The following is a 12,296-nucleotide window of genomic DNA, read 5'->3' as shown; positions in this document are numbered from 1 at the left end:
GTGTGCCTCTTTAGTACAAATGGAGTCTATAATTTGAGCATCAAAGAATCATCAAGGAGAAATTAGTGACATGAAGGAGATATGAAGTGCACAGGAAGTAATTTCTGAACCACGTTTTGCATCACAAGAAAGAAATGGCTCAGTGGGAAGAAAGAAACAGGAAATTGAGATTATAGGGGAGTGGAAAGTGGACCTCACTCCCTAGAAATGAGAATGAAGAGTCGAGTGCATAGCATGGTAGAATGATGGTCTGATAAAGGCAGGTGGAGTGATCAACAGACCCCATTTGCCCGGAATTGAGATGTTTCCCAAAACATGAGACTTTCAGGGCTAAAACTGACATGTTCCTAGGAAAACTAGGAAGGTTCACCATCCTAGCAGTCAGTATGTTTCGAGGGGAAAGTTGGGGGGTTAAGGAAGGACAGGATTAAGTCTTTCAAAATCCATTTGGATGCAGCTCTAAATCACAGCTTCCCCAGAAGAGGCCCACAGAAATCCAGGGAACAGAGTTTGATGACCACACACACACACACATGCGCGCCCGCGCGCGCACACACACATACCCTTCCTCCCCACATTCCACGTAATGCTTCAGCATCTCCTACATGGGCAACAGACGGGAACAGAAACAACTAGGTTTGTCAGCCTCCCCCTTAAAGGAAACTCCCAGCCATGCTATACCTGGCTACAGTGGTTGTGGCTGGCTGCTGTGTGGGGAAGATGTAGCCTCCTCGAAGGTGAAGTCCAATTTTGTCTCCAGGAAGTTCCATCTCCACTTTTTGCTTCCTCCATTTCACTCGGCCCCCCTGACACACGTAGACAAATCAAACACATTGGCATGAGCACATCACCGCTACCTCTTAACCACACGCAGAGTTATCTCCAGCTCTTTCCTTCTCCCACCTAGTTGAATTGCTATCTAGTCAGGCATCAAGCAAGAAAAGGGAAAGAATTTAAGAACAACGGGTTTTGTGATCAGCTGGGGGCTTGGGGAACATATATCACGCTGAGGATATTTGACATACATTATACAAACTGATAGTTTTCTGAACAAGAATCTCACTTATAACCAGGCTCAAATTGTCCATCGGCCCCAATATTTGCCCATGAGACATTCTACTCCCATCTTTATCTTGCTGATGAATAAAGTATATGAAAGTATCTTTTTCAGATTTCATCATGACTGATGTCGAGTGACTTCGTCTCACTTTATTGACTCTGCTATGAAATCACTGCAAACACGATAGAAACATTCCTCAGTGCATGGATAGATGTTTCTGTCTACCCAGACGTATCTTGTCTATGCAGCTTGAAGAGTTTAAGAAAAGTCAAAGCTACTTACAGTCTCATAGTCATACCAGACGGCATCAGGCACATATGCTGTCACTTTCTCTGCACCCTGAAATTAAAACAAACTATTGCCCTTTATGGCCCAGCCTCTGAAGGGGATAAAACTCCTTAATCACAAAATGAGAATGCATAAATGGCCTTTCTTTTCTCTACCAACTTGTGCTTTTCTTCTAACAGAGGCAATAACTTGCCACTCAAAGAAAAATCCCAGATGGAACCATATTAGGAATAATCATAATATTGAAATAGGTGTTGTGGTAAAAATTCCAGCTTTAGAGTCACAGAAGCAGATGTGATGACAGCGAGGTAAAGAGACAGAACAAGGAATGCGGGCAGCCTCTAGAAGGTGGAAGAGGCACGGAAATGGATTTCTCCCTTAGAGCCTCTAGAAGCAACCGGCCCCACCAACATGCTGATTTTAGCCCAGTGAGACCCATTTGGGGCTTCCGACCTCCAGAAATGTAAGATAATAGATTTTTGTTGTTATTAGCCACTGCATTTGTGGTAATTTGTTACAGCAGCGATAGGAAACTAATACAGCCTTCTCTAGACACAAACCAGACCAGTTAGCAGAGTCAATTGCAGCCAGGTGGAAAAAGGAACAAGGACACAACGGTGTATAGAAGTGATGAAACAAGGACCAGGAAAATCTGGGACTCCCTTCACTGGTTGAGAGGCAAGTTCTGCTTGGAGGAAAGGATGTAAGAGAAGTGCCGTGAGACATCAGTGCTCTGAAGCTGGGCTTGGCAGAGAGGGCAGGGCTGGAGGGTGGGATTCTGAATAATTTTTTTAAAATTCCAGCTTTACACTGCGTACCCCATTTAATCTTCCCAATAGTCTCCAGTGATACATACTATTATTATCTCATCTTACAGCTGAGGAAGCAGCACATAATTTCCCCCAGACGGCACTGGTACCAAGTGGCAGAGACAACAAACACACCCAGATCACCCTGACCTTAGAGTGAGTGCTGGGTCACTGCTCCCTCCTGCCTCTGCATCCTGGGACAAGTCATCATCTGCTATGAGAATCTGACAACACATAGGACAATTCTTAAACCCAGAGGCACCCGTAGATGCTTCTATACTGATTGGAAGCTTGGTCAAGGACAAAAGACTTTTAGAGACAAAAATGTGTACCCATCAGATATCCATCTTCCCCAAACTCCAACACACCATTCTTCAAGGCTGCCCCAGCCACAGATGTTGGAAATGGGTTTGGAAGAGAAAGAGGACAAGTGGCTCCAAGAAGAGAGGAGTCTGGAGTTAGCAGGAGCAGAACAGAGACCACCAGTGTGTCTTGGCAGGAACACTTGCCTCAGCCAGAACCGGAGTGATGAGGAGGCCGGGCCCCCATAAAAACTGTTGCTGCACATCCCAAGTGTTGCTGTCCTCGTAGAACCTAGAGACCAGAGAAATTTTCAATGACATTTGGGCCAGTGCTTTCTGGCAGCTCTCCCCCAAGCCTGTCTAAAACGGGCAGGCTCCCTGCCTGGGCAAATTCCCAAAATTATTCCGTGACACCTATTCAATCCCTGTCTCCCCACTCCTGCAGGCAGATCCACCTTCCCTAGCCCCTGCACCCAGCTATTCTTTCCCCAATTTGGACAGAAGTTCCTATTTCAGTATCTCTATGCTAGGCAGCTTCCAGGCTATAATTCTATCTGTCATATCCCCCTTAAAAAAATAAGTAAAACAAGCAAGACATTTTAAAACTTCAGCTGACTATCCAAAAGGAACTAGATCTGATCACCCAAAACAAGTAGACAAAAACTTTACTTTTTTCTCTTTTAGGATACCTACCTTTTAATAGAGGATTCTGGGAGATAGCTAGAACTTACCCACAATAATGAATATATAATATATATTATAATAATATATGCCTGGGGGCCTAAAATGTCAGACACAGAAGGGAATTAACTGTATTTTGATTTTGACAAGAAAAAGTCTTTTATTTCGTAGACTATAAAATTATTGTGTTAATTTTTAATAAGCGAGACCTGGGTTACTTTTTTCTTTTTCTATGATATGACCAATATAGACCTCAAAGATGCCCCCACTGATGACCAGCAAGTATATCCTCCAATATCCAGGCACTGTGGCTTTCAGAATATCTGTGCTCAAAACTGTTAGAATGAATTCACTTAAAAGCCAACCAATAAAACTGGTTGAGGCTTTTATCTACATAGCATCAAACATAGTTCAACCTAATATCTCTATTTTCATGTTTTTGGGGTTTTTTTGCATCATGTACACAGAGCATTACTGTTCCCACTGTTCAAGCCCTGAGAAATGCTACCAAAGGCATGAGCGACTGGGGCAGGGTCCCCGCCTTTATCACAGCCTCCGTCTCAAGCCAGTTCCGTACACTTCCCAGCTCCATCTTCAATCCTCAGGTTTCTAAACAAGGCTTCCGGCTCCTAATTCTGCCAGGGCCAGTCATGAGAAAGCAAACCCTACTGCAGAGCTACTCACTCTGCAGCCACCAGAGGGTCCCACAGCATTAGCTAGGAAGCAAGGATACACCCTCTCCTACTACAAATCTCCACCAAGCTTAAATTTCCCCGGTGCCTCACAGCAGCTTCCCCGAGATTCCAGCCCCGAAACAGGATTGCCTGGAAACCCCAGAGCTATTTGCCGGCTAATATTATAGAGGCATCAGTTCACACTAAGTGGCCAGCTTTAAGGAAAGTCTCTTAAGTGTTCTGTTTTTAGAGTCAAATTAGAGATACTCATTGGCTGACAATAAAAATTCTGAATTCAGGAAATCCTCCACACTATTCTTATTAGTATGTAAATGACAGGCTCATTCCTAGAGCCTGAACATGGTGCATTACAAAAGCAACCATCAGGTTCAAGCTATCAAATCCTTTAAATTAAGGCTAAAGAAACTAAGGATGAAAGAACTTAAATGATTTGTCTAAGGTATAGAGTTAGTTGGTGGAACAAAGACCCCAAATTCCACAGCTTTTAGTCTAGTTCTCTCCCCAAAAGGGAACAGGCTATAATACTTAAATATAACTAAAATAGTACATAGGCAGCAATAGCCTTGCAAATACCAACTCATTATTCAAGTTAAAAAAATATACCTGAGTAACTGTTTGGATTGTTTTAATTTTCACTTTTTTTTTTTTTTTTGCGGTACACGGGCCTCTCACTGTTGTGGGCTCTCCCATTGCAGAGCACAGGCTCCGGACGCGCAGGCTCAGCGGCCATGGCTCATGGGCTTAGCTGCTCTGCAGCATGTGGGATCCTCCTGGACCTGGGCACGAACCCGTGTCCCCTGCATTGGCAGGTGGACTCTCAACCACTGCACCATCAGGGAAGCCCCACTCATTTTTTTTTTAATATTTGTTTATTCATTTAGGATGCTGCCGGTCTTAGTTGCAGCTCGTGGGATCTTCGTTGCGGCATGCAGACTCTTAGTTGAGTGAGAACTCTTGGTTTTGACTTGTATGTAGGATCTAGTTCCCCGACCAGGGATTGAACCCAGGCCCCCTTCATTGGGAGAGCAGAGTCTTACCTGCTGGACCACCAGGGAAGTCCCTTCACTCTTATATTTGATGATACAGTCAATGTCACCCAATTACATTAACAAAATTCCTTTGGGCTAGGTGAACTTACTCATGCAGAAGGGGCCTGGCCACCGTGTCCCCCTGGCTGTGAGCACGGTAGAAGAGGGTGTAGAGATAGGGCAATAGAGCATAGCGGATGGTAAGGTAGTGCCTGGAGGAATTCAACAGCAGAGAGTCAGCTCCAAAGGAGGCAGGATCCTGGGCCTGGGAAGAAACAAGAGGTTGCAATTGACACCTGGTTACAAATAAGAAAAGCCTCTGGAGATATCAGACCCCATTCATCACAACCAAGAGTTTTGTTCCTGCAAGACCTGGGGCCTACCTTGCAAACTTTGCCTCTGAGCAGTAGGGTTGGGCAAAGGGAGATCATTCCACCAAGTTAAGTGGCCATTCTTCACCCTGCACTGCATCCCCCCTCATTCATTCTATGGGTGCTCTTGGTAGATTGCCATTTAAATAACTTTGAAGTATTTCCTCATTTGATTCTCACTACAAAATGAGCAATGTAAATAAAGCGTATAGAGGTTTGATTAAAAACCTTCACACTCGCCATTTCCTTGACTGCCGCGGTAGAAATAGCAGGGGTTGTGTCGGCAGGGCATTTTAATGGTGCATCAGGAGTCCTGGTTAATTGCAAACGGTGGTCCCAATTAGCCTAAGTGAAGCACCAGGTAGGAAGTTGGCTCAACAGATTTCTCGGACAGGATGCAGGGAGATCCAGTCCTAATGTATGCCAAGTCTATTTTGATCATATCTCCTGGGAGACTTACCTTGTAGCCTTGGCCATTGTGATTCCTGGAAAATGGATAGAACGCTCCCAGCTGCATCCACCTCCTGCAGAGCTCTTCAGGAGCATCCAATGTAAAGCCACATATGTCAGAACCCACCTGGAAGGACACACAGACAGCGACGGCATGTGTACCTCACTTCCATTACCGCCCCTGCTCCTGGGCTTTGCTTTCTACCAGGGACCTACCAGCTGTACTTGGCTAAACTCTTCCTGAGAAAGCTACTTCGGTGTGATGGAACTGGGCTAAATCCTACGTCCACTCTTTACTGCCAGGTGAATGCAAATGAATTACTTTACCTTTCTGTGCCTCAGTTTCCTCATTTTGTTAAAGTGGGCACTCTAGGGTTTTAGTAAATGAGATAATGGAAGTAAAACACTTGATGCACAATAGTTTTTTGGTGAATAGCAACTAGAAATACCGTTGATATTATTACTTTGACCACAGCACTAGGAGAATTAATTTTCCAAAGCCTAATTCTGATCAGGTCATTCATCTATTCAAAAATCCCCAGGGTCTCCTGCTGCCTGCCCTACTAGCGCCTCAAAACCTGGTTCCAACCCACCTTTCCACCATCATTTCTCATTCCAGTCCTACACTGCAATCCTTAGGGACACTCAATTCTGCCCCTTGCTGGTCTCAGTCTTAAAATTTCTCAGTCTTAAAATAACCTCCCCCACATCAGTCTGATAAAACATACCCACTTGCAAGGTTAAACTCAAGTGCCATCTTTTGCATGAAGTTACTATTTACTCCCTCCCGGGACTCCCATCGTTCCTTGTAATCTTGTTAGAGTTGTTAAGTCCCTTTCTCAGGATTTCTTTTAACATTTAAATGATATCTTCCTGTTTGCACTTTTACCCTAGCTTGTCATAATTGTGTGTGTGTGTGTGTGTGTGTGTGTGTGTGTATATATATATATATATATATATATATATATATAGAGAGAGAGAGAGAGAGAGAGAGAGAGAGAGAGAGAGAGAAAGAGAGACTTTGGGGGTGTGCGGAAGGAAGGTGTTTCTGTTACTATATTTATGTTTCTCTCCACCCTCACCATGCATACCTAGCTCAATGCCTTGCTCGAAGTAAGAGCTCAATAAACAGATATGCTGAATTTAACTAAAAGATGCCAACTGTAACCTTATGGACATGTGCACTTTTTTGTGTGTATGTTGTACTTAAAAAAAAATATTCCAACGATTCCACTTCAAGCTTGCACCTTCTATCCTCATAAGGCAGTACAGGAAAGAATGTCGTGGCATCAGTGTCATACTGATGTGGATGAAGCACATAACCCTCCAGACTTTAAATCCCTGGGCCATGGAGGGCAGTAGAGGGGAGCTTTATCATTTGAAAAACTTCTAGCATGAGGCATTCTGGGGACTGGGATGTGGACTCACCATTGGGATACCAAAAAGGTTGAACTCGAGCATGCCAGTGATGGACCATCGAAGGTCATTCCAGGTGGCTGCATTGTCTCCTAACCAGTGGGCTGCAAACTTGCCAGACCCCGCAAAGGTAGAACGGGTTAAAATGAAGCTTCTCTTGTTAGGGAACACAGTCTTGACAGCTCTAGAAAGGGAGAGACACTTAGGCAGTCAATGTTGACCTTAGCGTGTCTTAGCCCAGAGGATAGAGTGATAATATCCAGGATCTGAAGTTAATACCTCACTCTTCTCTTCTAGTTCTCTCCTGTAGAGTTAGAGTTGCTGTTGGGAGCAAACTGTACCATTGAGTATGTTTATATTTCGTTTTGTTTTGTTTTAGGCATTTTATGTACATCATTAACTCTATAATTTCAAAGTTCAGTAGAAGGACACTGAGCCAGTACCTAAAACCCCAAAGCACATGAAGTCTATAAGTTACTTAACCCTCCATACACCAGTCTATAACAGTATGGCAGAGAGGAAAATACATGGGCCTTGGACTCATGCAGAAATGAGTCCAAATTTTGCTCTTACATTTTATTAGCTGTTTGACCTTGGTCAAATTACTTCTCTTTCTTTCTTCCAACCTTCCATTCATTTATTCATTCTTTCTTTCATTATACACAGTACACAAATACTTATTGGATTCCTTCCTCCCTACGTGACCAGGATTTTCTTCATTCATTCAATAATAATAACCATACTTATCTTGCCGAATTTTTTTTTTACATTCTTTTTTCTGTATTGCTGGTTTATTTTTTTTTAATGTAGCAAGTTCTTATTAGTTATCTATTTTATGCACATCAGTGTATACATGTCCATCCCAACCTCCCAATTCATCCCACCATCACCACCCCGCCTTCCCCCCTTGGTGTCCATACGTTTGTTCTATATATCTGTGTCTTCATCTGTACCATTTTTCTAGATTCAACATGTATGCATTAATATATGATATTTATTTTTCTATTTCTGACTTACTTCACTCTGTATGACAGTCTCTAGGTCCATCCACATCTCAACAAATGACCCAATTTCGTTCTTTTTTATGGCTGAGTAATATTCCATTGTATATATGCACCACCTCTTCTCTATCCATTAGTCTGTAGATGGGCATTTAGGTTGCTTCCATGACCTGGCTATCATAAATAGTGCTGCAATGAACACTGGGGTGCATGTGTCTTTCTGAATTATGGTTTTCTCTGGGTAAAGGCTCACTAGTGGGATTGCTGAGTCATATGGTAATTCTATTTTTAGTTTTTTAAGGAACCTCCATACTGTTCTCCATAGTGGCTGTATCAATTTAGATTCCCACCAACAGTGCAAGAGGGTTCCCTTTTCTCTACACCCTCTCTAGCATTTGTTGTTTGTAAATTTTCTGATGATGCCCATTCTAACTGGTGTGAGGTGATACCTCATTGTAGTTTTCATTTGCATTTCTCTAATAATTAGTGATGTTGAGCAGCTTTTCATGTGCCTCTTGGCCATCTGTACATCTTCTTTGGAGAAATGTCTATTTAGGTCTTCTGCCCATTTTTGGATTGGGTTGTTTGTTTTTTTAATATTGAGCTGCATGAGCTGTTTATGTATTTTGGAGATTAATCCTTTGTCCATTGATTCGTTTGCAAATATTTTCTCCCATTCTGAGGGCTGTCTTTTCATCTTGTTTATAGTTTCCTTTGCTGTGCAAAAGCTTTTACGTTTCATTAAGTCCTATTTGTTTATTTTTATTTCCATTACTCTGGGAGATGGGTCAAAAAAAATCTTGCGGTGATTTATGTCAAAGAGTGTTCTTCCTATGTTTCCCTCTAAGATTTTTACAGTGTCTGGTCTTACATTTAGGTCTTTAATCCATTGTGAGTTTATTTTTGTGTATGGTGTTATGGAGTGTTCTAATTTCATTCTTCCACATGTTCCTGTCCAGTTTTCCCAGCACCACTTATTGAAGAGGCTGTCTTTTCTCCATTGTATATCCTTGCCTCCTTTGTCATAAATTAGTTGACCATAGGTGTGTGGGTTTATCTCTGGGCTTTCTATCCTGTTCCATTGATCTATATTTCTGTTTTTGTGCCAGTACCATACTGTCTTCATCACTGTAGCTTTGTAGTATAGCCTGAAGGCAGGGAGCCTGATTCCTCCAGCTCCGTTTTTCTTTCTCAATATTGCATTGACTATTCGAGATCTTTTGTGTTTCCATACAAATTGTGAAAATTTTTGTTGTAGTTTTGTGAAGAATGCCATTGGTAGTTTGATAGGGATTGCACTGAATCTGCAGACTGCTTTGGGTAGTATAGTCATTTTCACAATGTTGAGTCTTCCGATCCAAATACATGGTATATCTCTCCATCTGTTTGTGTTGTCTTTAATTTCTTTCATCAGTGTCTTATAGTTTTCTGCATACAGGTCTTTTGTCTCCATAGGTAGGTTTATTTCTAGATATTTTATTCTTTTTGTTGCAATGGTAAATGGTAAATGTTTCCTTAATTTCTCTTTCAGATTTTTTGTTGTTAGTGTATAGGAATGCAAGAGATTTCTGTGCATTAATTTTGTATCCTGCTACTTTATCAAATTCATTGATTAGCTCTAGTAGTTTTCTGGTAGCATCTTTAGGATACTGTATGTATAGTATCTTGTCATCGGCAAACAATGACAGTTTTACTTCTTCTTTTCTAATTTGTATTTGTTTTATTTCTTTTTCTTCTCTGATTGCTGTGGCTAAAACTTCCAAAACTATGTTGAATAATAGTGGTGAGAGTGGGCTACCTTGTCTTGTTCCTAATCTTAGAGAAAATGGTTTCAGTTTTTCACCACTGGGAATGATGTTGGCTGTGGGTTTGTCATATATGGCCTTTATTATGTTGAAGTAGGTTCCCTCTATGCCCATTTTCTGGAGAGTTTTTATCATAAATGGGTGTCGAATTCTGTCAAAAGAATTTTCTGCATCTATTGATATGATCATATGGTTTTCATCCTTCAATTTGTTAATATGGTGCATCACATTGATTGATTTGCATATATTGAAGAATCCTTGCATTCCTGGGATAAATCCTACTTGATCATGGTGTATGATCTTTTAAATGTGTTGTTGGATTCTGTTTGCTAGTATTTTGTTCAGGATTTTTGCATCTATATTCATCAGTGATATTGGTCTGTAATTTTCTTTTTTTGTAGTATCTTTGTCTGGTTTTGGTATCAGGATTATGGTGGCCTCATAAAATGAGTTTGGGAGTGTTCATTCCTCTGCACTTTTTTGCAAGAATCTGAGAAGGATGGGTGTTAGCTCTTCTCTAAATGTTTGATAGGATTCACCTGTGACGCCATCTGGTCCTAGACTTTTGTTTGTTGGAAGATTTTTAATCACAGTTTCAATTTCATTACTTGTGATTTGTCTGTTCATATTTTCTATTTCTTCCTGGTTCAGTCTTGGAAGGTTATACCTTTCTAAGAATTTGTCTATTTCTTCCAGGTTGTCCATTTTATTGGCATAGAGTTTCTTGTAGTAGTCTCTTAGAATGCTTTGTATTTCTGCAGTGTCTGTTGTAACTTCTCCTTTTTCATTTCTAATTTTATTGATTTGAGTCCTCTCCCTCTTTTTCTTGTTGAGTCTGGCTAGTGGTTTATCAATTTTCTTTATCTTCTCAAAGAACCAGCTCTTAGTTTTATTGATCTTTGCTATTGTTTTGTTTCTATTTCATTTATTTCTGCTCTGATCTGTATGATTTCTTTCCTTCTACTAACTTTGGGTTTTGTTTGCTCTTCTTTCTTTAGTTCCTTTATGTGTAAGGTTAGATTGTTTGAGATTTTTCTTGTTTCTTGAGGTAGGATTGTATTGTTATAAACTTCTCTCTTAGAACTGCTTTTGCTGCATCCCATAGGTTTTGGATTGTCGTGTTTTCATTGTTATTTGTCTATAGGCATTTTTTTGTTTCCTCTTTGATTTCTTCAGTGATCTCTTGGTTATTTAGTAATGTATTGTTTAGCCTCCATGTGTTTGTGTTTTTTACATTTTTTCCCCCTGTAATTTATTTCTAATCTCATAGCGTTGTGGTCAGAAAAGATGCTTGATATGATTTCAATTTTCTTAAATTTACTGAGGCTTGATTTATGACCCCAGACGTGATCTATCCTGGAGAATGTTCTGTGTGCACTTGAGAAGAAAGTGTAATCTGCTGTTTTTGGATGGACTGTCCTATAAATATCAATTAAACCTATCTGGTCTGTTGTGTCATTTAAAGCTTGTGTTTCCTTATTAATTTTCTATCTGGATGATCTGTCCATTGTTATAAGTGAGGTGTCAAATTCTCCCACTATTATTGTGTTACTGTCAATTTCCACTTTTATAGCTGTTAGCATTTGCCTTTTGTATTGAGGTGCTCCTATGTTGGGTGTATATATTTTTACAATTGTTATATCTTCTTCTTGGACTGATCCCTTGATCATTATGTAGTGTCCTTCCTTGTCTCTTGTAACATTCTTATTTTAAAGTCTATTTTATCTGATATGAGTATTACTACTCCAGTTTTCTTTTGATTTCCATTTGCATGGAATATCTTTTTCTATCCCTTCACTTTCAGTCTGTATATGTCCCTAGGTCTGACGTGGGTCTCTTGTAGACAGCATATATACGGGTCTTGTTTTTGTATCCATTCAGGGAGCCTGTGTCTTTTGGTTGGAGCACTTAATCCATTTACATTTAAGGTAATTATCGATATGTATTTTCCTATTACCATTTTCTTAATTGTTTTGAGTTTGTTTTTGTAGGTCCTTTCCTTCTCTTGTGTTTCCCACTTAGAGAAATTCCTTTAGCATTTGTTGTAGAGCTGGTTTGGTGGTGCTGAATTCTCTTAGCTTTTGCTTGTCTGTAAAGCTTTTGATTTCTCCATCGAATCTGAATGAGATCCTTGCCTGGTAGAGTAATCCTAGTTGTAGGTTCTTCCCTTTCATCACTTTAAATATATGGTGCCACTCCCTTCTGGCTTGTAGAGTTTCTGCTGAGAAATCAGCTGTTAACCTTAATGGGAGTTCCCTTCTATGTTGTTTTTCCCCTGTTGCTTTTAATAATTTTTCTCTGTCTTTAATTTTTGTCAGTTTGATTACTATGTGTCTCGGTGTGTTTCTCCTTGGGTTTATCCTGCCTGGGACTCTCTGCACTTCCTGGAC

At 40.7% G+C, this 12,296-nt stretch overlaps 1 protein-coding gene across 1 annotated transcript in view; it reads right to left on the bottom strand.

Moving 5' to 3' along the window:
- Positions 1 to 12,296, bottom strand: part of MGAM (maltase-glucoamylase) — a gene marked incomplete at both ends in the record, with an annotated part of 81,339 nt that overhangs the window by 44,519 nt on the left and 24,524 nt on the right. The window contains 6 exons of the mRNA XM_079711008.1: positions 682 to 806; positions 1,343 to 1,399; positions 2,667 to 2,751; positions 4,974 to 5,128; positions 5,695 to 5,811; positions 7,113 to 7,284. Of these exons, the coding sequence (XP_079567134.1) occupies positions 682 to 806; positions 1,343 to 1,399; positions 2,667 to 2,751; positions 4,974 to 5,128; positions 5,695 to 5,811; positions 7,113 to 7,284 (711 nt within the window). The remainder of the gene's footprint in view (positions 1 to 681; positions 807 to 1,342; positions 1,400 to 2,666; positions 2,752 to 4,973; positions 5,129 to 5,694; positions 5,812 to 7,112; positions 7,285 to 12,296) is intronic.

Source organism: Hyperoodon ampullatus, assembly GCF_949752795.1.
Source record: "Hyperoodon ampullatus genome assembly, chromosome: 9".
Lineage (NCBI taxonomy): Eukaryota > Metazoa > Chordata > Mammalia > Artiodactyla > Ziphiidae > Hyperoodon > Hyperoodon ampullatus.
Note: the sequence above shows the minus strand (reverse complement) of the source record. Positions and strands in the feature narration are given on the sequence as shown.